The 27,830-nt window shown below is 46.5% G+C and overlaps 1 protein-coding gene across 14 annotated transcripts in view; it reads left to right on the forward strand.

The window, feature by feature from the left end:
* Positions 1–27,830, forward strand: part of SRCIN1 (SRC kinase signaling inhibitor 1) — a 321,699-nt gene that overhangs the window by 169,115 nt on the left and 124,754 nt on the right. For all 14 annotated transcript variants that reach the window (XM_083582373.1, XM_083582376.1, XM_083582372.1 and 11 more), the window contains one exon: positions 1,853–2,136. In XM_083582373.1, coding sequence (XP_083438499.1) covers positions 1,876–2,136 — 261 coding nt within the window. In that variant the 5' untranslated portion in view covers positions 1,853–1,875. The remainder of the gene's footprint in view (positions 1–1,852; positions 2,137–27,830) is intronic.

Consider the following 27,830-nt stretch of genomic DNA (forward strand, 5'->3'; position numbering starts at 1 on the left):
GTGGTAGCATTGGGGGATGCGTTGCAGAAGAACTAATAAAGCAGAACAAGTCCACCGCTACTGTGTGAAGAACATACTGCTGAATATACCTACAAGAAAACACTGGTCTGGAGGGCTCCTTGCAGAGCTGAGGTCATCCCCTCCACGCCATTGGCTGAGTTGCTGTGATGTCATAGAGTATTCATAAATATTTTAACAGCTTCAGGAGGGGAAGTTGACAAAGGGAAGATTATTTTTCTGCATAAAATACATGGGGCAGAATATAGCTGTCCCATACTTCATATGGAGCATTTAAGCTAGTGTGATTGGTTATGGAAACAGCATCATGAGACTCTTTAGGAATGTTTACAGTGCAGTTAGCTGGTGTGTGGTGGGGAGGTGGAGTTTGCTTCCTTGGATGTGAGCATTGTTGGCCTATTTTACTGATGGTAATGAATCAAGATGTCTGAAGGGACACGAACCTTTTGGGAACCAGGCTGTGTTGCTGTTCTTTCCTTTCTTGGGGCAAGCGTCAGAAGCGGAAGCCCCCTTCTCCAGTTTTCAGATGTTCTAGCTATTCCTGAGCTTCAGAGCGATGTTCCACAAAAATTCCTCCCTCCTCCCCCATGAACCAACCTGCACCTCATTTCCGTTTTCTTTCAGTTCCTTTATGTCCGTATTTACTGTTGCAGAATGTTCGTCTGTCTTTGTCCCTCTGTCTGCCTCTGCTTGAGAGCAGGGGCACCTAGGCCGTCATCCCCATTGAGGTCTCATGACTGTCTTATGTTTGATTTTAGCACCCCCCAGGGGGGGCAGTTTTGATGTCTTCGTGGTACCTCCCGCCCCCAGTTGTCGTCTTGATATGTTTATGTCTTGTCTGTCTTCCGGATGACGGCCTCTTTTCTGCCCCTCACCCCACCCTACCCACAAGCACGCCCTTTGTCCCCTTTGCACTGAGAAACCCCCTTGAAATCACTTTGGAATAAAAAGTGATTGGAATGGACTTCCCTCCCATCTCCCCATCTCTTACCTACCTCTGTCATGCCCCTGTAAAGACCGAGATCTACCTGACCCTTCCTTCAAGAGTCTGAAAATTTTTGTGGCCTTGTTCTGAGGCTGATCAGTGGGAAGAGAAAGCTGTAGCAAAGTCTTGATTCTCTTGGAGACAGTTGCCACCAATGAGTAATGGAGGCTGGTCCACATAGGGCAGGCTTTCTCAACCTCGGCCCTCCAGATGTTTTGAGACTACAATTCCCATCGTCCCTGACCACTGGTCCTGCTAGCTAGGGGTCATGGGAGTTGTAGGCCAAAAACATCTGGAGGGCTGAGGTTGAGGAAGCCTGACATAGGGCAAATGGGGCACTTCCCCACCACCCTCAGCCTGCCCCTACTTGCCTGCCTACCTAATTATATCCATTCCAGGTGCAGTGGCCCCGGCTGTCAGCATCCTTAGTCTCCGCATTGCCCTTGTAAAACTCAGTAGGATGGAGGATGTACACAAAGCTAGAATGTGTTGGCTGCGCCTGTCATTGGCTCTAGCTCCCCCTACTGTTGGCCTCCCTGCTTCCAACCTACCAGTTCCAATGGGCACCATAGCCAAAGGGAAAATCCTGCCGGTGCCTGGATGGGACTCTTCTTTCCCTATCCCAAAAGGAGGGTCATGCAATGCTGAAGACTGATCAGCTCTTCATTCTAACATAGCCTCTGATTGCCTTCTTTCTCCCTACCCTGCCCACCCCTTTTTGAGAAAGTTCTCCCACTCCTTCCTATAGAGCCGACATCCCCGGTCCCCTTTCTGCACTGTGAGGTAAGTAGAAAGGTACCCTGACTCCCTCTCTTGTTTCTTCCTTCCCTTCTCTCCCAATCCGTGTAGATCCCGAGAGGACCAGCGCCCACATGATCTCAGCAGACGATGCAGAATATCCACGGGAATACCGGACCCTGGGCAATGGCACACGCCGATTCTCCAACGTAGGCCTGGTGCACACCTCGGAGCGCCGGCACACGGTCATTGCTGCCCAGAGCCTGGAGGCCCTGACAGGGCTCCAGAAGTCTGAGATGGAACGGAAGCGAGATGCCTTCATGGACCACTTGAAGAGCAAATACCCCCAGCATGCTTTGGCCATCCGAGGACAGCAGGAGAGGATCCGGGACCAGGTAATAGCTGCCTTTCTTTCTTCAATCAAGTTCCTCTCTCAACACTCACAATGTTTTCTTTCTCTGGGTTCATGGCTTAACATAGGCAAGATGCAACTTTCCCAATTAGGACTCTTTCAGTCCTCCTTACCCACTTAGATCAGGAGCAAACGAGGAAATTAATTTGGTACGTGCAGCATTCTCCTCCTGATTCCTTAAATCTGGGATGGGGAACCTAGGGGCTTCCAGAGGTTGTTTGATTACAACTCCCATCAGCCCCAGCCAGCATGGCTGATAGTCAGGGATGAAGGGAACTGTAGTCCAGCAACATTGGGAAGACTACAACTTCCCAGTCTTTGCCTTAAAGCCATGGGACTTATTCAGGTGACACCGTTCTGGCAACAAGTGGTGTGAAGCGGGACTTTGGAGATCTTTATGGAGTAGCCAAGACCTTGGTCCTGCTTCTCAAGGAGACATGTCTAGCTGTATTATAAGTTTAAGTACACATTTCAGGTCTGATCAAAATTGTATACTAAGCTGTCCTGAGGGATTACAGATCACAAAAAGGCACTGGAGATACCCGATAAGGAATTGTCAAGCATCATCATGAAATGCCCGTTTCCCAGGTCCTTTTGTGGAAGCCATAGCAGAAACTGGTTCGGTTTCAAACACATTTAAATTGGTAATATAGATCTTGTGTTCTGGGATGCTGCACAAGACCCTTTCATTTCTGTAAGGCAGCCTTTTATTTTTGGTAATTCTTATTTTGCAAGATTATATAAGCTGATTTGTATGTTTTCTTACACAATGCCATTATTACGTAGATACTAGCTACCCAACCTCCATGCCTATTTGCTAATGCCACTTTAGGTTGCAGATTTTTGGATCATTGCCACCAGCAAATTGGTGGCTAGTTAAGGGTAAAGGAAAGCAAAGACCCTTTATTGGTTTTATCCAACTTCTGCAGTCCTCCGCAATGAGTCTCATGACAACCTAAGGCAGAGGTTTTCTTATCTTTTTGAGTCCACGGTGCCCTTGACCAACCACATTCTTTCTGTGGCTCCCCTGTGGAAGCCACTTATACTGGGGTTCCATTACAGGAAGTGTGTAAGTGGGGATTCCCCCGTTCCGCACCTGCCCTGCCCTGTTGAGAGTGGAGGGGGAGGAGGGAGAGAATCAAATCTGGAATATGATTGGAAGACAGAAAGCAGGAGGAGCAGCAGGACTCAGGCCTGGCTGGGGAAAGAGATAGAGAGATAAATCAAGAGAGATTTGCAAATATGAAGGAAGGATGGCTGACGTGAAGAGGGAGAGAGAGGAGAGGGCCCTCCTGCAGCACCCCTGGCCAATCGTTAAATTATCCAAGGGTGCAGAGGTTGAAAACCTCTGACCTCATCTTGCCAACCTTGCCAACCTCTGGAGCTGGCCATTCAGTGCCTGCACAGTGTTGCTGTGCCAAGCATAACAGTGTGGCACTCCCTCCGGTGCTGAGCATGTATAGGTGTCAGTGAACATTGCAAATATAACATTCTAGGCCAGAGGTATTCAGCCTTTTTGAGTCCACGGTTCCCTTGACCAACTACATCCTTTCTGCGGCACCCCTGTGGAGCTCAGGAGCCGAGTTATGTCACCCCTTGCCTGCAGAGCTGGCAGCCTCTCACCCTTTTTTGAACACCTTCCCTTGTGGAGGGTTCCCTCAGCCTCTTCTCCTCTCCCCTCTCCTTGGGAGTCCTCTGAGTAGCCGCTGCTGCCACCCCTGATCTCTGAGCTGCTTCCCTGCCCCAAAGAGAGGTGCCTCCTCACACTGCCCCACAGAGGCCTGGGAAGCACACCCTGTCCATCCCCAGAGGCATCATTCGCCTGGGGAGCTTGTAGCCAGGGCTGCTGCAACGAACAGCTGTGCAAGCCTTTGGGAGGCAGAGACTCAAGACGGCATCAGAAGGAGGGAGGGAAGGAAAGAGGAGTAGAGGCCAGTTGCTCACGGCACCCCAAGGTGCCACGGTACACTGGTTGAAAACCACTGTTCCAGGCAGTGCCAGTCTTTGCAGCAAGAGCTGCAGATATGACCCTGTCTTAGTACACGGTATCAAACAACAGATGTACAGTGACTAAACATCCAGATTTAGTACTCTGAAAAGTATACCTATATTCAAAACCTGGGGAGGCTAACCTGTGGCCTTTCATCATAATCACCACCACCATCATCCTAATTTATTTATTATTTATATCCTGCCCATCTGGCTGGGTTGCCCCAGCCACTCTGGCCGTCTCCAGCCACTCTGCCTGTCATTGGCTCGGGCTCCCCCTACTGTTCGTACGGGATGCGGGTGGCGCTGTGGTCTAAACCACTGAGCCTCTTGGGCTTGCTGATCAGAAGGTCAGCAGTTTGAATCCCCACGACAGGGTGAGCTCCCGTTTCTCTGTCCCAGCTCCTGCCAACCTAGCAGTTTGAAAGCATGCCAGTGCAAGTAGATAAATAGGTACTGATGCGGTGGGAAGATAAACAGCGTTTCCATGCGCTCTGCTTTCAGTCACGGTGTCCCAGTGCGCCACAAGTGGTTTAATCATGCTGGCCACATGACCCAGAAAGCTGTCTGTGGACAAACGCCGGCTCCCTCGGCCTGAAAGCAAGATGAGCACCCCAACCCCATAGTCGCCTTTGACTGGACTTAACCATCCAGGGGTCCTTTACCTTTACTGTTCTTATGTTGTTGGGGCTCCAAGTCCCATCAGTCCCAGCCACAGAGCTAGCTCTGCCATCAGGCAGACTGAGGTGACTGAAGCCCCCAAGGCAGTAGTCCTGTAGACACTCCGCGGCAGGCACAGAAACCACACCAGCATTGGCTGAAATCATCCAAGAACTTGCGGAGTTCAGCCAAATTTTGCGATTTGGTGGGTGGAAGATAGTTTTGTATAGCTGAATTTGATGTGTAAGAAATGAAATCCCGCCAAACAGCCTTAGAAATGCATTCTTTATGCTTAGAAATGTGTAATTTGTGAGCCATTTTCCCTGTGATGGCCAGAGCTCACACATTCTTGTCCCGCAACAAGAGATTCGAGTCCTGTAGTGCCTTCCGTTTCTGGAACAGATGCTTAAGTGCTTGTAACACAAACTGTTAGGAATTAGTCGTGTGAGAGCTGAAAAATACACGTCTCGTTTTGTGCCAGGTGTGCGAGAGAATGGCACTTCTTTAGAGGCACCTGTTCTGCATGCAGGCTCAGCGCTGTGAGTAATGTGCCTGTGATCACCTGCAGATCACTTTCGACTCCCTCCTGTTGCCTAATGACTTGAAACTCAGCACAGAGCAGCCTTGCCGAAAGCCAGATTCTCAAGCTCTGCTGGGCTTTTGTCTCCTTTCCCCAGTAGCACTGATATTTCCACATTTGGGCTTTTATTTGATCCGGGGCTCAACTTAGGAGCCTCTTTTCAGATCTAAGGTTCAGTCCTATGACCTGGATAGTGAAGTCTTAATGTAGTTGCACAGCTATTTATTGCCTGATATATTAAGGCCAAATGTCTCAGCTGCTACTAGTTTCAAAGGTCAGGTTAGCATTTATTTCCCAAGGGAGTGAGTGGGCAGGGATTAGAGTGACCCGGTAAAAAAGGGAAAGGGGACTCCTGCACCTTTAATAGTCCAGTAGAACAGAGGATTTCAGCTGACAGAGTTTGCCACATTGAAAGAAACTACAGTCACAAACCGTGGCTTCACTCCTGGCAGCATGGCACAGCAGGAGTGTGGAAGGACCATGACATGCCCACGATTTTCAGTCCACTTTTAAACCATAGTTAAGCATAGGGATGTTTAAAGGGATGCGTCAATGAGACAAATTTGTAGCCCAGGTTCATTTATATGGATTGGGGGCGGGCAGAATCGTGGTTAGAGAAGTAATAAATGAACCGGCATCAGGATTTCACTTGAACCCAGAACCCAATTCCAGAAAGCCCCACCTCGAAATCTTAAGTGGTTGAATCCCAGTTCAATATGATGAAAACATGGATTGACCATATCAGTTCAGCTCATTTCAGGCAGCTTTGTGTTTCTGCAGAGGCAGAGAAGGGCCGCATATTGATGGTGGGCATGGCTGGTGCCAGAAGTGAATGGGGCTAGAGTCAAATGCGGGCAGGGAAACCCCTGTGGTGATAATAATAATAATAATAATAATAATAATAATAATAATATTTATACCCTGCCCACTCTGGGCAGCTTACAACACATCCCTTTCCCCCCTCATCCCCTTTCTCTCTTTCTGCTTTCCCTCCATTTCCCCTTTGGCTCCCCATAAAATCATGCCAGGGGATGTACATGAAACCCTAGGACCACCAAGGGTGCACTTCTGCCCCCTGGGGTCTTTATAGCTGCTATAGAATTAACAGTGTCTCCATTTATTTTGAAATGGTTTGCTAGATAGTAAGGATTCTTTTCCTCCCCTCACTTGTTTTAGTTTTGGTAGCCTGGTTCCATCGTAGCAGTTGGTTCAGGTGCCTGGGAGCGAGAGACAGAGACACACACACACAATCTCTCCCTGAGCATTGGTGGCGGCGAAAGAGGCAGTGTTAAAACAGCAGATGGAGCTGCAGGTCAAGAAGAACGGCTTCCGTGGTTCCAGAAGGAAAGCAAGGATAGATGCCCAGAGATTAGTCTGTCCTATGGGGCTTTGGCAGGGCACCTGGGGTTGCTCAAGGCTAGATCAGTGAAAGTTGCAGACTAGGTTAGGAATGTTAACCCTTAACTGTGCCATGTATGTGTCAGGCTAACAAGGTTCCAGATCTGTGGTCTGCTCTTAAAAGCAGCCCGTTTTATTTTCTGACCTGTGCAAACCTTCTCTTAGAATCAGAGATCTGCCTAAGTTTTTTCTCCTCATGCCTTGGAGGTTAGAAACTTGTATCTAAATTAAAAGATAGGTTGGCCGAATCCATGCTGCTAGCAGACAGATGCAATTTGCTTCCTCTCAAATGCATGGGGAACGTAATCGTTCTGGCAAGGGGGTGAAATGCCTTTCAAGCTCTTCCTCTGCCCCAGTTTTGCATTGAAGGCTGACAGTATGTGCTACATTATCCCCCAGTGTGACAGGATATGTGCTTAACTGGACAGAGGAAAGCAAGGCTCTGAGTTTATTTTCAGCGAAAGGTCATAAGAACTTGCAGAAGAACTTGCTCTTGACTCCAGAGTTCAGCCGTGCTGGAAAAGGTGAAGCAGTATCAAAGATGAGAGTGCCCTTGAGCGTGTGCTATGCCGGAAAGGGGTTTCCGCCTCCCGGTTCTTATTGCCCTTTTGTGCCCTTGTGAGCAAGGTATTCTGGGCTAGGGATTAGGGCTGGGAGTTGGGGGGTTGAGGAGAGAAATCTGTTTCATTCCACGTTTAAAGGCAAACCTTCCTAATTTACACATTTTGAAACAACACACAAACTGAGGCACAATTTCTCCAAATCTTGCAATGCAGCTCTTCTGTATGCATCACGTGGCTGAAGTGCATTTGCTAGCATAAACCATGCATTAAAATGTATGTGCTGGTGAAAGTAGCATACAAAAATGGGGAAATGGCTTTGCAAAAATCTATACTTTGGGGAATGCATATGATACTAAATCTTCATGAGGGTTTTATTTTATTTTATTTTATTTTAAAGACACACAAACTGATGTGGAAATGAGTAGAACTGAACTTGAAACTAGAAAAACAAGGAACAAAGAGAAACCAAAATTCACACATCTGCCAATTCCTGCTTCGGGCCTTTTACTAGGATTGGCGTGGCCTAGTGACACAAGTTTCTTGGAATTGTGTTTGTTCAAACCTCAGAGCCTTCTTTGTGCACACAAGAGAATACAAGTGTGCAACACCAGCCTGCGTAATCGGCACTCTACTTTGAGTCCTGGCTGTTAGCTTTTCCTTGGGCACTAGAGCAGTATCTCTGCTTCAGGCGCCTCCTTTTCTCAGTTCTAGTCTGGGCTGGAGTGTAGCAGTGCCCCTTTTCCGATATAACAGGAGAACGTATCCTCTCAGCTTGCATTCAAGCTCAGCCGCCTATGGACTTGGCCTAGGGTGGCCTTAACACAAGCCTTTGCTTTTCTGCACCATTCAAAGCAATCCTGCTTCAGTGCACTCAGCTGGGTTATGCAAAAGCCACCTGCAAAGGAGAAATGTCCGGAAACCTCTTAGTGCACTTGCAATTGCTTGGGGTCCCCCATTTGCACCATTGTGTGTTTACAGGCACTTATAGGTGGCAAAGCCATATGTGCAACACTCTCTAGATCAGGGATCTTTGTATCCCATGTTACTTTTCTTCCTACATTAGGAATGGGGGACTTTCTTCAGTTCTGTGGGCAAGGGGCAAAAGTGGTTGGAGCAATGGGTGTGACCCTTACCTATATCGTAGCAGAGGTTCTTTCACCCACATTCGCCTCTGCATTCTGGCAAGCAAGTTCAAGGACACCATTCAAGGACACATTCCATCCAGACTAAAGTGTTAGGCAGGCCACAGAGTAGGGCTGATGAGGAATGCGGCTGCTTAGGAGGGGGCAAGGCCTGGGAGGTTCCTAAGGGCCAGGTATAAAGGCTCAGAGGGCCGCATTTGAACCTGTGGCTTGAGGCTCCCCACCCACATATCTCAAGGTGGGGGCTAGGACCAGCAGCCTTGAATAATAGTGGCATTGGGGTGTGTGCTTTTTTCCCATAACCCTAGAACTAATGGAAATCCAATGAAGCTGATTGTTGGAAGAGTCAAGAAGTACATCTTCACGCAGCAAAGAGATAAACTACAAAACTTGCTAGTACAAGGTGTGATAAAGGTAAAGGTAAAGGGACCCCTGACCATTAGGTCCAGTCGTGGCTGACTCTGGGGTTGCGGCACTCATCTCGCTTTATTGGCCGAGGGAGCCAGCATACAGCTTCCGGGTCATGTGGCCAGCATGACTAAGCCACTTCTGGTGAACCAGAGCAGCGCATGGAAACGCTGTTTACCTTCCCGCCGGAGCGGTACCTATTTATCTACTTGCACTTTGACATGCTTTTGAACTGCTAGGTTGGCAGGAGCAGGGACCGAGCAATGGGAGCTCACCCCGGCGCGGGGCTTTGAACTGCCGACCTTCTGATCAGCAAGTCCTAGGCTCTGTGATTTAACCCACAGCGCCACCCGCGTCCCACAAGGTGTGATAGTGGCCAGCAATTTGAATGCTTTTACAAGAGAGATAGATTCGTGGGGGACCAGGCTATGAATGACTGCTAGATACGATGGCTTTTTTTGCTGGGGAAAACTAGTGGGGAAAGAGCTTGTTGCGCTCATGTCCTGCTTGTGGGCTTCCCATGGGCATCTGGTTGGCCACTATGAGAACACAGTTCTGGACTAGATGAGCATGTGGCCTGATCCAGCAGGGCTCTTATGTTCTTATGGGAGATAGACCTATTGCCAGAATTCATTGCCAGGGCTAGTAGCATGGCTCAAGGTTGTTGGGTACCTGTCAAGTCCCACACCCAGAATGGGCAGCCTGCTGAGAACCCTGGAATCCACTGGCCTTCTCCTCCTCCTCCTGGAGTGTCTCCACCCCCATCATTCAATCCAGACACTGAGGTCCATCCCCGAGGGCCTTCTGGCAGTTCCCTCCCTGTGAGAAGCGAAGTTACAGGGAACCAGGCAGAGGGCCTTGTCAGAAGTGGCGCGCGCCATGAAGTTTAGAAGATATCTGAAGGCAGCCCTGTTTAGGGAAGGTTTTAATGACTGATGTTTTAATGTATTTTTAATCTTTTGTTGGAAGGCGCCCAGAGTGGCTTTTGTTGGAAGGCACCCCAGATGGGTGGGGTATAAATAAATAAATAAATAAATAAATAATAATAATAATTATCCTTGCTGCATGTGCACCTATCACTTCTAAGCAAAGGCCCTTCCAAATGACCTGTTTATTGCCCATCCTTCCTGGTTTGTTTGTGCAGAAGTTAGATGACACCATGTCAGATGACACCATGTCAAGCAGTTGTTACCCGACACTTCCCAGTGCATCTTGCTATTCTTTCCTTATTGCAGAAAGGTGTGTGTGTGTGTGTGTGTGTGTGCGTGTGTGTGTGTCTGTGCACATGCATTGTCAACAAGTCAAGTAGGAATATGAGAGTCCTCTTGCCCAACGTTGGTCCTCATCATAGTAGACCCATTGAAATTAATGGACATGATCCATTAATTTTAATGGGTCTACTCTGAGTATAACTTAGTTGGATACAGCCTGAGGTGGGGTGTGAGAGGGAGAAACAGAGACAGTGGAAAACCTGTCCTTGCCTTATTGTACTTGCATTTCTTGTTGAAGGGAGGGGGGAGAGTGGGGGGAACACACCTGTCTGAATTAATGCAAATGAATGATCCCAATTTAGCACATTCCATTTGCAAACATGTCAACAGTATGTATGAGATGCATATTATGCCAGGCAAAAATCAAGCTGGTGGTTATAACTTGTAAAGCCCTAAATGCTGCAGTAACACAGTTGTTTCACCAGTGTGGCTGCTCCTAGTTTTATTGTGCTTGCAGTTCTTTTTTTGGGGTGCTGGGTGGTGGAGAGAGTTGCTTTTCAGTTTGTTTGTTTGCTTTGCCTTGCTGCTTTGTTTCCTGCTCTGACTTGAGCCCTTGGGATAGGTTAGGCCACACATGTAAATATGATGCTGCCTGAATTTGTGGATCTCAGAGGGTTGTCAGCTTTCTTACAGGAGATGCAGAAACTCATTAGCTGATTGAAAATTTACCAGTCATTTTATTGATCATTCCTCCTGATTTGTTTGGAGGGTCTTTAGATGACGCTGGCTTCATTGTGGTTTGTTTTCAGGGGGGTTAGACAATGTTGCATCAAAGCAAGTGTTGCCTTGCATTTTAAGGTGCATTTCCCCATCACTTTCCTTCCTGCAAAAAGTCTGGTCTTTTAGGAAAGCAAGTTTGTTGTGCAAGACCTCCCACTCAAATGTAATTGTGCAACCTGGATTTCCCGGTGTGTGATTGAATTGCACCTGAAAACGATTGTCTGACAGTGCCTTTAATCTCCATGCCATGAAAAGCTTCTGCCGCTCTGTTTCTGCATGCCAGTCCTGCTGCTAATGGCACAGAGGGAGAGGAAGCTCAAAGCCTGACAGCTCCAATCGTACCTCTCTTAACAGACTGGCCATTGTTTTTGCTTCCTCTTGATGTCTGGAACTTCTGTGTGATGTGCTCTCTCTTCCTTCAAATCCTTCTTCAATATCCATCTTTGTCCGCAAAACCTTTTCAGACATGGTGCCAGCGCAGAAGCATAAGACGTTGTCTTATACTGAGTCAGGCCCCTGGTCCTTCTAGTTCAGTATTGTCTACACTGACTGGAAGTGGCCCCCTGGAGTTTCATGCATGGTTCTCCCCCAGCCCTACGTGGTGATATTGGGGATGGAACCTGGGAATGTCTGCATGCAAGGCATGTACTCTACCACTGAGCCATGACCCTTCCCTCAAAATGCACCTAGAATGGCGCGGGGGGGGGGGGGGAAATCCTGTGCATCGACAGGTCCAGCTGCCACTGAGCTGAAGGCACCACCACCACAGCTGATGTGGCTCAGGTGGGTGTTTCCAGCGCAGAGCCGAGCTACAGGCCAGCATTGCATGTGTGAACACTCTGGTGTCCTCATGGTAATAATGTTGGCCTGTATTCCAGGACGCATGTTTGGATGTGGGACTTGCATTGCTAACTTGGCAGAGTCAGCTGGCACACATATTTTTGCATGGCTCAGGAGCTCTTCTTGGTGGTGCAATCTGCCCTCCACACTAGTAAACAGTGTAAGATGGGTGCCTGTTGAGGGGCCTCACAATAGCAGAAGGTACTGTGGACCGCTTAGCCAGGGCCTCTCTCAAACTATTAGCTATGTCTGAATCCCTTAGTGTTCAGTCCTTTCAAGATCTAAGCCTATGTATGTCCAACTGAACTGGAGCATATAATCCCCCCTGTTTACCCCTGTCCCTGCTTTTCCTCCTCTCCTTCTGATGTGTCTGCCCTGTCAAATTTCAGATTGCAACCTTCGCAGAGAAGGTGTTTGTGTCGTTCTGCAAAGCGCCATGTAAATTGATGAGATTGTATAAAGAACTGAAAAATGTGTAGGTCCTATAGTATCTGAATAGTTAAATCATGGTTAAAGATGGGGAAGAAACCGGGATGTGAAACCATGGCTTGAAGCGGTTTGAATTAGCCATTGATAAGCATGAATGGCCCAGTTCAGATGGTCATATCTCATCTTAATAACAGATACACAGCTCCTTCTCAGCACACTGCGATAAACCCCAAAGCCTCCAGTTAACCATAGCTTCTCATGTTTTCTGAAACAGGAAACACTGGTTATCTGAAGTTGGTTTAAGATCCTGACTTGTTCCAAACCCAATAACCATAGTTTCCCATGTCAGACGTAACAGGGAACTATGGTTGATTGAAGACTTCTGGGCATAGTTGTTGCAAGGAGCCAAGGGGCTGTCTGTGTAGGTGCAAACCTTGTTCATATCTGATTGTCCAAATGTCAAAGGTCAGTGTCTGCACCAAGAATACCATGATTAAGGCAACTCTCTGTCTCTGTTTGCAAGATGATATACAGGTCTTGCTGTTGTCTCCCTGTGCACTCGCTCTGGGTGTAGGGCTTAGTTTGCGAACTGGTTTCATAGAAAGTACAGGGTCACAACTAGAGTTAAGAAAGTGAACCATGATTAATGCCAACCACATTTTAATGTTATGTCTGCATTATATTGCAGAGGAATGTTTTGCATTTGATTGTCAGATGAGAGAATATACAAGCAGTTTTTATTCTTTTCTTCTACACAGACATGCTTTTCGTCTTGTTGTTTAGGTGTAAGGAATATATAATGTCAGAAGCAGAGTGGCATGCTCTTAAGAGAGGAAACAGGAATGATGGGGGGGGACCAGTATACCCTCTCCACTTCATCTGCCATCTCTACAGGATATAGCTTTTGAGCACTTACTGGTAGATTTGAGGCCTAATTCCCAAGGCTTGCATGAAAGAAATCCTGTATGAACACTAACAAGGCTTCTCTCGAAGGCATAAAGGTGACTCAGATCTATAAAAATGACTTGAGTGGAAAGAGAGAGCACATTTCGCAGAGAGCCCCTGCAGGCCTCTTTCTTCTCCATTTATAAGGTTGACATGCAATCATCTTCAGATACGGAGTCCTTCACACAGCCTCTCCATATTCAGCAGCCTTCCTTTTTATATCTTGCGTGGACTGTAAGGTAAGATGCCCTTTTTACCCCCTCTAATTCGTTTTGTTTTCTTTCCACCCTGAAAATTTCCCAGACCCTCTGCAAAGGAGGGGGGATCATTATTCTCTGAGAGAGAAGCTGAGTGCCGTCTTGGTGAAGACAATGTCTGGAATATTTGTGGGATTGATAGTAATGATACACACCACCCCTTTCTCCACAGCAGTGTGAGATTCCAGGGGTTCTAGGAGCTTCCCCATGGTTTGTGTTTCCTGTTGGAAATGAGGAACAGCAGAGAGTGTAGTGTCTTCATGATATATGGTTTATTTACACATATATACAGCCTGAACCTAGAGGGAGGAGGTGCTGAATATTCACATCCCAAGAGGGTCCTGTTCCTTACATTGCTGTAGCCTCAGATTTTAAGATTATCTGACCCTCTCTGCAGCATAAAACAGACTGCCTGCCTCATGCTCTGGCCCCCTCCAGCTTGCAGAAGTGACACTCCCCCCCCCCCCCGTTCACTTACCTCATTGCCCACTGATTTTCTGCCCCTCCCTCCCGAAACTCTGGCCTTTTGTCTCTGCTAACTATCTCTCACCTCAGTGAGGGGCTTTCCCCATTTTCTGTCCAGCCTGGAGTCTCTGTTAATGGCATTGTTAATAGGTTAATGACTGGCCATCATCAGCCTTGGTTACCTCTGCTGAGCTGGCCTGGCTCATTAGCATAAACTAAATCCAGGGATTTCTGTGTTTGGCACAGTTTAATCAAACTTTGATTAATTCTAATTTTTACAATTCCAGGATTTTGAGTTGATTTGCACCCACAGATTCTGGCCCTAAAACTTATAACAGTATTTATTTATCTACTTTAAGAGCCTTGTTGTAGATGTGGTGAAATTCATTTGAATACATACACACTAATAGAGCGTGGTATTTGGAATAGATCTGAGGTTCCATGAAATGTGGATTTCTGTTTTTAAAGCAGCAACCAAAAATTGTAATATTTTCCTATATACATAAAAATGTAAAGCTGTTGTCATGCTGCAGTTCGTATGGCCACCAGTAGGCGGCTACGGGGGGCAGGCAGCTTAGGCGAACTGTTTAGTGGATTGGGAAGAGGCGCTTAACTATGGTTCTTCTGTTTTGACTGCTCTGAAGACCCTAAAGAGGCTGGGAAAGTGACTTCCATTTGGTGAGAGTGACAGTGCTTTGAGCATCTGAGATGGCTGCTGCTAAGAGGCAGCATGGGACAGGCAAGGGAGCCCCAGCGGGAATGAAGAGAAGATGCACTAAGATTGCATTGGCAAGAAGTAATGAGGGAAAGGAGAAGCAAGATCCCGTCCTCTGTGGCCCATTCGGGGCAGGATATGTACCTTGCCTAGACTATTATCTCACAGGTGGGCATACTGGGAAAAGAATGCCAATGGGTTACTGTTTCCCTGCTCTCCTTGCAGATTCTGACTTAACCTGGGAGATGGCAGTGATCCCTGTGGCACATGCTGAACAAAGTGCTTCTGAGCATTTGCAGAGTATTCCCCCCACCAAAAAAAGTCAGACTTGGATAACAGGACTGCCTGTCTTGCAACCCAGTCCTAATCGTGTTTGCTTAAAGAGGGGAATGGGGTTGTAGCGAGCTATAAAAGGAAGCTGGGGGTGAACTGGGAAGGGATAGGAGAGGGAGTGGGTGAGGTGTAAAGAGAGGAGGAGTTGGACAGGTGGGGGGGAGGGGGGTTGGCAAAGGGGCTGTTGGGTAGGTAAGGTTGGTGAGCAGAGTGCACAGGGTCATTTTGTGTGTGTTTGTGTGTGTGTGTGTGTGTGTGTGTGTCACAGGCAGAGGGCCTTCTCGGTAGTGGCACCTGCCCTGTGGAACGCCCTCCCACCAGATGTCAAGGAAATAAACAACTATCTGACTTTTAGAAGACATCTGAAGGCAGCCCTGTTTAGGGAAGTTTTTAATGTTTGATCTTTTATCGTGTTTTTAATATTCTATTGGGAGCCGCCCAGAGTGGCTGGGGAAACCCAACCAGATGGGTGGGGTATAACAAACAAACAAACAAACAAACAAACAAACAAACAAACAAACAGTGGTACCTCAGGTAATAAACACCTCAGGTTACAAACACTTCAGGTTAAAGACTCCGCTAACCCGGAAGTAGTACCTCGGGTTAAGAACTTTGCCCCAGGATGAGAACAGAAATTGCGCCGCGGCGGCAGCAGGAGGCCCCATTAGCTAAAGTGGTACCTCAGGTTAAGAACAGTTTCAGGTTAAGAACAAACCTCCGGTACGAATTAAGTTCGTAACCAGAGGTACCACTGTAATTAAAACAACAACAACAGACTGCATGTTTCTTGCCCTTAGTGTTGAAAGCAGAATCTGTTTGAGAGCATTCAGGTAGATTCTTGGCAAGATACCAGACCCTGCCTCTGTGGGTCTTCTATAGTTGACAGTCAGCTGGACCTGGATTTTGTTTCAAGTCCTGTCTCTGCCACTGACCCATTGTCCTGTCTTGGGCATGCCAGAATTACAGCTAAAAGCCAAAGTGCTGGGTAAGGACCAGGCCAGCCCAGAGGCCCCACGGAGCGACTGCCGAATCAGCTTTGCTCTCATTCTTGCTCTGCAGGCTCCGTTAATTTTTAATGACTGCTTCCTCCTCAACAGACGGTGGCCAGGGTTGCGCTAGGCCACATTCACGAGAGACGGCGCTCTGGATGAGTCACCGGCACTTGTGCGGCATTTTAACAAACCGTTTGGACCTGGTCCAGCAGGAAGCTCTCCAGAGCAAGCCCTGTTGAAACCAAGCAGGGCTCCTGCACAGCTCCTCTTCATTTCAGCAGGGCTTGTGCAGTAGAACTTCCCTGCTCACTTTGCTGCTGCCTCTAGAAGACAAAAGCAACCCGCGTTTTCTCTTACTGGGTTTGTTTTCATTTATTTTCAGTGAATTGTTTTAGATGTTCCTGGTATTGGTACAGGGAAACTGTTGGTGTGGGTGGGTGAAAAATAACAGCAACTGGCGAAGAAGAATATAATGACAGCATCTACAGACTGACATGGTTTTTTTATTTTGATCGGCTGGGAATATTGTCTGAAAGTTGAAGAGCTCTTTCAAAACAAATAATTGAGTGTGCAAATTTTGTGCAGATAGATGAGAAACCAGCACCTGTGAAGGTGTTGTGAAAGGAGGATTATTTTGTTTAAATCCTGCATCATCCCTGGCTTTACGTAGGATGTTATTATCCTTTTTTTTGCTTTATTTTCTTTATTGAGATGTGATTATTGAGATTCTTTAAAACTGCACAGTTGTGCAAATGGTACTAGCCTGCAAATGAAGCTTGTTTATGCAGATGTGTAGCAGATTTGCCTCATTTACTTTGGAAGCAGAAGTAGGGTTTTGTAGCTGTCAAAATCTAGATTTATTTATTTTCCCCATGCTTCCATCCTTGTCCAGAGAACCATGGAAGGAGCAGGAGAGTGAGGAACCTCCAGCCTTCTAGATGTTGTTGGACTCCAATTCCCATCACCTCCAGCCAGTATGGCCAGTGGTCAGATATGATGGGAATTGTAGGTTGGGGTGGCCAAATCTTATCAATTTCAGGTTCTCTATTCTTTTTACCACCCATCCATTTTCAGAATCCAAATCCTTCTTTAAAAAAAAGTATGAAATGCTGATAATGCTTAATATTTTTAAGCAAATCTACTGCGTTTCCTCTGGGATTCCACATGGCATGGCATGATCGTTGCCATGCAGATGTCTAGACCTCCTGGCTACATATCTGTTACATGCACAGGGAATTTATTATCTGAATTGAACAGGCAGGGAGCTGGAGGCAAGAAACTCAGGGACTCATCTTAGAGCCAAAAAAAAGAGAAGAAAAAGAAATGCCTTTCAAATTCTCAAATCCAGTTCATGAATTGGTTTCCCTTTGATTAGCACTTGAAACCTGAGCTCTCTCCCTTTGAAGGCACTAGCCGGCTTCAAGTGACTGTGATTAATTAATTCCTGGTTAGCAGTTCATCAGATTTCACAAAAGTTGCAGTGTGCAATTCTGAATTTGCATCACATCACCCACCGTGGCTGTCAGGGTCTTTCGATTCCTGTTTTACAAATCAGCTTTTCCATGGATTTGTGGTTTCTGATTTGTACACCTCAACTGTCCCAAGGAGGACGTCTTTGATTCGAAAGTAAAGGCTCCTCTTTTTACATACATCTTACATTCTTTCTTAAGGCACAGGTAGGAAAGAGCATTTGTTAGCACTCTGGACTCCTTCGCAGGTTGCTTCAGTGGCTCAGAAGCCTTTACTCCAGGGGCAGGCAACCTAAGGCCCAGGGGCCGGATGCGGCCCAATCGCCTTCTCAATCCGGCCTTCGGATGGTCCAGGAATCTCTGTGTTTTTACATGAGTAGAATGTGTCCTTTTACAGTGGTACCTCAGGTTACATACGCTTAAGGTTACAGACTCCGCTAACCCAGAAATAGTGCTTCAGGTTAAGAGCTTTGCTTCAGCATGAGAACAGAAATCAGGCTCTGGCGGCACGGCAGCAGCAGGAGGCCCCATTAGCTTCAGTGGTGCTTCAGGTTAAGAACAGTTTCAGGTTAAGAACAGACCTCCGGAATGAATTAAGTACTTAACCCGAGGTACCACTGTATTTAAAATGCATCTCTGGGTTGTTTGTGAGGCCTGCCTGGTGTTTTTACATGAGGAGAATGTGTACTTTTATTTAAAATGCATCTCTGGGTTATTTGTGGGGTATAGGAATTCGTTCATTCCCCCCCCCAATATATAATCCGGACCCCCACAAGGTCTGAGGGACAGTGGACCGGCCCACAGCTGAAAAAGTTTGTTGACCCTTGCCTTACTTTGTATCTCCTTCTGTACTTCCATCATGATAGTGAAAAGCTCAGGATGACATGAATTCAGTTCAACTCACATTCCCTTCCAGCTTTGCACTCCCAGCCAGGCAATGGCTGAGCAGGAAGAGAACCCATATTGACTCTACTGCCTGGTCTGAGGCTCCCAAATATTAACTGAGAAGAAGCAGGCTTTTGCAGTGATGTTGTTGGGTGGAGCAATTTATAAAATATGGATGTTGTGGTATGTAAGAGTCATTTTTAATGTAGCTGATATTCCAGAAAAACTGTCTGGCAGATGCATGTTATCCCGGCTGGCCTGAATTGACATGAAGCAGTCACTGTGTGTAGCGGACATGGGTTTGGTTTGCATGTAACACAAAGCCAAACTGGCTTAGCACAAAGGAGCTAATGGGCAGGTTCCCAGAGTGGAGATTGTAACCATCTCCTCCAGACAAACCATGAGCACCAAACCAAGAACAAAACATAAACCCAGGATCAGATATAACACAAAGCCAAACTATGGCTTAGCCCTGGGCAGCAGGACCAGGGGAGGAGCACAACAGCTGTGATCTTCACTCCAGGAATATGCACTTTTGCTTGTTTGCCCTTATCTGTGTTTGGCTGAGTGTTGAAGAAGAAGAAGAGTTTGGATTTGATATCCTGCTTTATCACTACCCGAAAGAGTCTCAAAGCGGCTAACATTCTCCTTTCCCTTCCTCCCCCACAACAAACACTCTGTGAGGTGAGTGGGGCTGAGAGACTTCAGAGAAGTGTGACTAGCCCAAGGTCACCCAGCAGCTGCATGTGGAGGAGCGGAGACGCGAACCCAGTTCCCCAGATTACGAATCTACCGCTCTTAACCACTACACCACACTGCCTGAGCTACAGAGCCCCCTGTCCCTCTCTCTGGGTCGTTTAAGACAAATGGAAGGAAGGGGTGCCTTTTTGAGTTCTTATTTCAGGTGTAGAAATGCTTTCACCATGGGTGGGGAGCCTGTGGTCCTCAAGATATTGTTGGATGCCATCTGTAATCATCATGACCGATATTAAGGTATGGCAGGAGGTCCCATCTGACCTCCAGCAATGCTACCTTAGCAATTTGTGTACCCAGTCTGCCAATCACCATCTTCACCATGGCGTATGGGGCTGTTTGCAGAGGCTAGCTTTACAGATACTCAGAAGCCGCCCATGGTACACTAGGCCTGTTCATTCTTGCTCGTACATCACAACCTCTGGCTAAACTAAAATTTGCATAGCTTTTCAGCTCTTGGAGCTGCACTCTTGAAAAACCTCCAGAAGCACGACTGCTGCAATAGATATGTGTCCATTTTTAGTAGGTGTGACGCAGTAATATATTGCATAGTCCCCCTGAAGAATTAGATGCTCCACATTCCTCATGACAAAAGGGGTTCCTTCTTTTGTTTACCTTCTTGTCTAATCTCTACCTTGTTCTCCATCTTGAGTTTCCTGACCATTCTATCCAATGCTAGTCCTACTGAGTTTAATTTAGGTTAATTAATTTTGACGGTCTACTCTTGAGTAGAACTTAGTTGAGTACAACTCCATGTGGTGACACCTTGTTGCAACAGGTGGGAAGGTCCTTGTAGGGCAGAGTTTGGTTTCCAAGAGCAGAGGTGACCACTGAGGGAAAAGGCCGTGAAATCCAAGCAGAGCAGTTGCCACTTCTCTTCCTCTGCCTCAGAAACATGTCCCAAGATTACCCTGATTTAGTCATCTGGGACACAATCCAAGTTAGAGTAGGAGGCGCTTGATCATGGGTGAGGAGAGGGACCTAGTCTTTCCTGCCTTCAGAAACAACAGGTACAGCTATTTTTAAGAATCAGAACATTAAAGTGTAACGCAAACCTTTGTGACAAGAGTGTGTCAGCTGACCAAGCTGTCAGTTCCTTTAAAGTAAATTTCCAAATGTCAAACCTCTACAGAAGGTTTCCTTTTTCCATCATCTTTGGGCTGCTTTACAATATATATATATATTCTCAAATATATATATTTTTAAAGGTGCACGCTTAGAACGTACCTGACCATGAAATGTGGGCATGTGACAAAGAGATGAGTGTCTCAGGGAACTATGTTTGGCTGAGGTTCCCTACCTAGCCCTACCTAGTTAGGCACAGTGGTAAACTGGTTTTGTTGTTATCTGTTGATATCTGTTGTTATCACACTTAGAAACAAAGGTCTATCCATCCATTCACAGATATTTATCCCATCTTCCTTTGAGTTAATATCAAGGTTGCTTCCAATATACTTATTTTTTTAAACGTGCATAGAACATATTGGTGCAATTAAAAGCCATCCTTGTTTTAAATCCAATACAGTTGATAATTAATTTTCCAATTTGTCATGTGGAAGACATATCTAAATAGAGTATTTTGACTACTTGTCTCCAGAAGGCAAATGGTGTTGAGACTTGGAAGTAGGTTCCACAACAGCACAGCCACAGCCGAAAAGACCCTGCAAATGTTGTTTGGCAGGACTGCAAATAGGAAGGTGCCAAGGATTGTACAAGAAGGAGGCTATTCCCTCAAACAGCAAGTTGTAAGAAGAGCCCTGCAGGATCAGACCACAGGTCTGAAGGGTGGGGAATCATAGAATTGTGGGGTTGGAAGGGACCCCAAGGGTCATCTAGTCCAACCCCCTAAAATGCAAGAATCACAACTAAAGCATCCCTGGCAGATGGCCACCCAACCTCTGTTTAAAAACCTCCAGCTTCCAAGGGAGTCTGTTCCACTGTCAAACAGCCCTTACTGTCAAAATGTTCTCCCTATTATTTGGTTTGGTTCCTAGTCCCCGGAGCAGGAGAAAGCAAGCTTGCTCCATCTTCCATGTGGCAGCCCTTCAGATATTTGAAGATAGCTATTATATCACCTTTCACTCTCCTCTGAAAGTGGTGGACTCTCCTTCCTTGGAGGTTGGATGGCCATCTGTCATGGATGCTTTAGCTGAGATTCCTGCATTGCAGCAGCTTGAACTGGATGACCCTTGGGGTCTCTTCTAGCTCTACGATTCTGTTATTATTCTCTCTCTTAGCTGCTGATTGGCCTGTTCTTTACATAAAGAAACTAAGCTAACTGAAGTGTGATTACATACTGCTTGCGGCGGGGGGGATGCTGCTCACCTACTGATTATTAGAAGTGGGCGGGAAGCAAGATTCATTTTTTGGATGGGGACTGTTGAGAGTGGTTCTGGCAAAGAAGGACAATAGCCTGAGCAAAGACATGCTCTTGAAACATCCTCCTATCTCTCAGCCTAAAGTTTCAGTTCAGTCTTTCCCAACCTGGTATTATCCTAGACAGGTTGCCAGACTCCAATTCCCATCAACCCCAGCCAGCATGGCCAAGGATGATGGAAGTCCAGCAACATCTGGAGCTTGGGGGATGCTGGTTAATGGACTTGAGCGGGCCAATTAGCTGAAAAAAACTTATAGTCCTAATTACTTGTCCCTTGCCAATTATTCAGCCAGTGCCTCAAGGACCGCCTCTCCCCATACGATCTGACCCAGACCCCATGATCATCATCTGAGGCCCTTCTTTGTGTGCCTTCTCCACAAGAGGTCCAGAGGTGGCAACATGAGAACAGGCCTTTTCTGCGGTGGCCCCCATTTGTGGAACGATCTTCCTAGGGAGACTCGCCTGGCGCCTTCATTACATACTTTTAGGCGCTAGGCAAAAATGTCTCTCTTCAACCAGGCATTCAGCTGATTAACATCCTATGGCTTTTTAAATGTGTTTGTGGGAGGAGGGGCTATTGGTTTGCTTTTGCTTTTCATAGAATCGCAGGCTTGTAGAGTTGAAAGGATCCCTGAAGTTCATCTCGTCCAACCCCCTGCAATGGAGGAATATGCAGCTACCCCATATGGGGATCTAACCTGCATTTTATTAATGTATGTTGGATTCTCATTTTGTATTTCTTTTTTCTGTTGTGAACCACCCTGGGATCTTCGGATAAAGACCAGTACACAATTTTAATTAAGAATACCACTGATTGCCCTAAAATGGGCCAACACAACTTTTGACTCATCAAAGCTGACTGCAGCCCAACAGTCAAGGACTCTAGGAAGACTTCCTGTTTTTGCTAGCTGCTGGGAAAAGCAAAAATAGCCAAGATTCTCAAGCCCTTAGTGCAGGCATAGGCAAACTCGGCCCTCCAGATGTTTTGGGACTACAACTCCCATCAACCCTAGCTAACAGGACCAGTGGTCAGGGATGATGGGAGTTGTAGTCCCAAAACATCTGGAGGGCCGAGTTTGCCTGTGCCTGCCTTAGTGGACCATAATACACAATGGGCATGTGGACCACATTTGGCTTGGTGCATCACAGTCATGGCTTTAAAACAGGAATAGCCAATGTGGCGCCATCCAGTTTTTGTTGGGCTCCAACTCCCATAGTCCCCAACCATTGCCATGCTGGCTGGGGCTGATGGGAGTTGTAATACAAAAAACATTAGAAGGGCACCACATTGGCTACTCCTGCCCTAAAATGTTAGCCATCGTATACATATAGAGTGGAAGCTGAATGAACAACAACCTTTAAATGACATTGGAGAATGAGTCAGAAAGACAGTCGAAACCTTTTCCCAATGTTTGAGGCTTGTGTAAGATTTTAAAATATGTTTAATGCCTCATTATTTGGAGGAGGAGGCTGCTGGGAAATTTGGCTTCTTGTTTCAGAGGTGGTCTCTGGGGTGTGTGTGCGCAAAAAATGCCCCCCTGACATGAATAGAAACGCTTTGCAAATGTCACAGCTTTGCTCAATGCCGCTGCCGTTGTTATAATATGTGGCGCAATCCGAAAGCGAGTGCGGAGTTAATTTTAATCGTGCCTCTATGTAACTGATGGGGAGGGTGAAAGCAAGGGGAAGGCATATGTATAATAGCATAGACATCCATCAGGCAGATCAACAACAATGAGAAAAGGAAAGGAAAGGCTCAGCTAATTTAAGATCCAGATGGGAGGGAGATAATTTGAAATGGGAATGTTCGGCAGTTAAAAAAATAAAACACCTCCTGTCTCTGCCTGTGGGTTGGGGAGATAGGATGGTACCAAAATCCTGTGTCCTGACAGGTTGTACGGGGAGGCCTTGAAATGCACAAAGAAGGGTTGACGAATGGCAAACGCGTATCGTCTTGTTTAGCACTCGTGGCGCAGAGTCTTTTTTTTTTTTTTGGTACTCCAGTTGAATGGAAATGGGAAGCTGACATTGACGAAGGAATCCAATTGGTTTTTGCTCACCCTTTGGAGGTCTGGTTGTTCATCTATCATTGCTCTCCCAGGTCTCAGTGAAAGGCCCAAGTGGTAGCTGAAGATCACCACCACTTATAAAAGGATATCTTTTACTGAACAAATTTAGATCGAAAATGTAGGCAGCAGCCTTTTGCGTTTCATCAAATTCTTCATCAGGCGGAAGAATTTTGGAGTTCTGCATGGAGTGAGAACCTACTGGACTACAACTCCCATCATCCCTGGCCACTGAACATGCTGGCTGGAGTTGATGGGAGTTGGGAGTAATCTGTAGGGCCGCAGTTTTCCCTATACCTGGCATAGAGCAAGCTGGTGTTCCTAAGTTTCCCTCTGCCACCATCCCGGCTAGAAACTTTCGGGTGGAGAGAGGTTGTTTAAGCAAAAGTCAGAATTCTCCAGGCGTGAATTTCTGTATATCTGTTCTCTAAGTCGTTGCCTTCCACCCAGCAGTGCTGCTCAGTACAGTAAGTCAGAATCTACAAGGTGATAAACACAAAGGAAAGCTCCCAGCTGCTTCCTCCCAACATTCCTCGGTATCAAACCAGTCCATGACACCCGTCCTGTGGTTCCCAGCCACTGGTGCTCCGCGGCATATTGCCTCCAAGGTAGAACATCGCTATCGGGACTAGTAGCCACTAGCAGCCTTATTCTCCCGGAATTTGTCTAACCGTCTTTTGGAATCGATGAAGACAAAGGGAAGCCAACCTCAGGCAAAGCCAACAGGGCAATTTGCCTGTAAACACCCAAAGAAGATTAAAAAGTGACCAACACTACAAACTTTTCCTAGTTTCCTCAAAAAGAGAAGAGCAGTCCTCTGACAGTGCAAAAGGACTAGCCATCCTTCAAATGTCCTTGGTGCAATCAAAACTGTTCCTCAATGAGTTTGAAACAGCAGCTGAAAAAGGGAGAAAAATACAGTAATTTTTTTTCCTAATGGTTGGCCTCCTGTTCCCCTCCGCTGTCCTTGTTGCCTTCCGAGCAGCTAAATTGCTTTGAAAATGTTCTCGTGTCAGCTGAGACCTGGGTGGCATGTGCCAGTCTGGGATGCACTGTAAAACACACACACACACACACACAACCACATACATACAATTATAAACGATGGGAAATGGGAGATTGCAAAGCCTCGCCTGACCTTAACCTCTAAAGAGAAGATGTGACAGCATGAAGACCCAAATTGCTCCCTGTCCCAACACCCCTGGAGATTGTGAGTGGCAGAAGGGGGTAAGGAGCGTTGAATGGGGGAATTATTTGTTTATTTCGGCACTGCAGCAAAAAAACAAACCCCAACCAACATTTTTTAAATAAAAAAAACCTTTGTAAAAACCACATGAAAATGCATAAAAAGTTGGAGGGATTTGCAGCTGCTGCGGTGTGTGTGGGATACTTGAAAAGGCCAATGAGCTTTTGCCAACTTCATCTTTTACAGCTGCCAAGAATAAATATGATTTAAGAAGAATAAAAACATAAATGGGAGAACTGACTCTAATCAAACTTTAAGCAATACCTCCCAGTTTCTTCTTAAGTGGGAGCCCAGGGATCTCTCAGCTAGACCTCCTTGCTCCCTAAGATTCCCCCCCTAGCAAAAAGAACATGCACAAATATTATTTTCATTATATTATATCCCAGTTATTCACAGCAGTTGTGATCACTATACATTCACAGAGGTGTTTTTTTTTTAATGTGCAAGGCATCTTTTAATCTGTCACCTCATTCACTAAGGGCAGTCCCTGTAGAAACTAACCTCTGTGTGATCTTTTCTTCTGGGTCAGCTCCCCATGCATGCAAAAGTGGTGCTGCACAGTACTGAAGAACCCCTTACAGCCAGCACTGTGTGCATATGGTGCCTCTTGCTGAATTGGAGGCCCCTTGCCAGTCAGTGCTCAAGCTCACCCCAAACCACAGGAATGTGTGTGCTGGTAGTAACCTTTAAAGCCTTAAATGGTTTGAGACCTACCCGAAATATAAGATGCACAAATTTTGGACTTCAGTTCCCATCATCACGATCATTGGCCATGGTGACTGGGCCTGATGGGAGGTGTAATGCAAAACATCTGGTGGGCACCAGGTTGGGGAAGGCTGGGTTAGTGAGTACCAAAGTCAGAGACTTGTTTGTAGTGGCCCTGTTTCTTTGAATGTCTTGTGCAAGGAAATACATTTGGCTCCTGTTTTGCTGGTCTTTAGGAGATCTGTGAACACTTCCTCCCCCCCCCCCTCTGCATTTGGATAATTTTATGGTGCAGTCTGTCAGCAGATGTTTTCATCCCCAGCTGCTGTCTTTAAGGTCAGAATAATAGAATCATAGAGTTGGGAGGGACCACAAGGATTATCTGGCCCAACCCCCTGCAATGAAGGAGTCCTTTGCCTAACATGGGGCCTGAGCTTAAGAGTCCTTGCCTAATTTTAAGATTCAATTGGTACTCAATTTAATAATTTGTTGCAGAATCCCCATCCCCAACAACTGGAAAAATAACTCGTGGAAAGAGTCTCAGTCTCCTGGCACTGAGCTGTTTTAAATTGCCAGACCATTGACCTCCATGTAGCTTGGCAATGCCAACAGTGTGTAGAAAGTACTGAGCTACATGCACCAAAATGCTGAGCTAGATAAATCAATGCTCAGACTCTACACTGACTGGCAATGGCTCTCCAGGGTTTCAGAAGGGAATTTTTGCCAGCCTCATCTGGAGATTCCAGGGGTTGAATCTGGGACCTTCTGCAGGGAAAACAGATGTTCTGTCACTGGGGTCTGGCCCTTCTCCAAACAGAGTAGGCGTTTTGACCACATGCAAATCAAAGATGCAGCTGCTTTGTTAGTAGAACAGTTTGAAGTTGGCTTGCAGTGCCGCACTTCAGTATTGTGTCTGGCGATCTTGTTTGTGAGGTTGATCTCCTAAAGCCTGGGCCCTGTGGATGTTGGTTAGTTATTAGTGAATCTTGCCTTAGGATGGTTCAGGTTGTGTGTGGGTGTTATCCCTGGACTCTCAAGATGTGCATAAGGTAAACGACTGAACGCAGTGGCTCATTATACTTCTCATGCTAAACTGTGGTTTGCACTAGCTGCAGATTAGAACGCAAACTGTGGTTTCAACTTTTAAACCTGCAGCAAGCAAACCATGGCTTAATGCTGCTTACGTGATTTCATTTTCCTCCTCTCGGCATCATGCTTACTCCTGAAGGTTTACAATTAAGAAATGGGGAACCTTGAAGCATGGACCAGCTTAGCCAAGGAATATCCTTCCAGTACCAGAAGCGGACAATCTTATTGGACAAAAATCCACTCCTAGTTTTCCTTCTAAGCTTTGTTCATTTCAGCAGCCTAATTTAGGAAGTCTGTTGTTAAACAACTGATCATCAGAAAACTGGGCTGATTTATGGTAAATCACCCAGGATGTTACCACTAGATCTTGCCTCCCCCTGGCCTACCTAACCTTTTAATATTCATCCTCAACAGTAAGGAAGCCCTCATGCACATTGCTCATTTATTCTGATCCATCCCTTGCTACTCTGTCTTCTGCTGCTCACACCCCACATTTAGCTTCTTGGGGCAAGGCTGTGTCCTTTCGTTTGTTTTGTTTGTTATGTTGCTCATTAAAACACCATGAAAACTGAGAGTTGTTGGCATCTGTCTGTCTCGAGAGACAATGGAGTGCACCTCCAGGAGTGTAGTCAAACTGCTGTGTTAGCAACACTGAAATGACCTCCCTGGTGTGCAAGCCTGGGCAGTGTGTATGGAGGTTTTAGGTTGCCCAGATGACAAGCCCCACCCCTCGGCCTTACTGATGTGGTCCGAAAGAAAGCAGAGCAATACGTTTGACACCAGCTTGGCTCCAGTAGTTGCTAGAAGGATACATACAAGGCATCACCCAAGCACCTTCGGGACCCCACTCCAGATTTGTGTAGGATTTACTCCTTAGCCTTTTCTTCTCCCAAAGATGCCCCACAAGGCAGAGGAGGTTTAGGGTGAGAGTTTTCTTTCCCCTAGATGGGCTCCCTTTCCAGGTTGATGAGCCCCATCTGCCCTGTTAGTGCTATATAAATAATAAGTAACAACAAAACCTTCCAAATCACTGGATAATAATAAACCTTACAATCCATTCTTGGATTCCCCTCCCCCACTTTATTTTTTAGTAGTTATGTGGCTACAAGTGAGTGTCGCCAGCAGAAAAGCCTTGTTTTATTTTTGCCTCCCTAAAGCAAGCCTGGGAAAGCTTTTGGCCCTCTGCAGGTTGCCGAGAGCCAGTGTAGTGTAGTGTAGTGGTTAGAACATCCGGCTAGGACCTGGGAGACCAGGGTTCGAATTCCAGCTCGGCCACAAAGCCGTTGCATCACTCACCCACTTTCAGTCTAAGGATTGTTTTGGGGATTAAATGAAGAGGCGGAAGAGTCATGTAAGCCACCTAGAGTTCCATGGAGAAAA

Source organism: Podarcis filfolensis (assembly GCF_964270895.1).
Source record: "Podarcis filfolensis genome assembly, chromosome: 13".
Lineage (NCBI taxonomy): Eukaryota > Metazoa > Chordata > Lepidosauria > Squamata > Lacertidae > Podarcis > Podarcis filfolensis.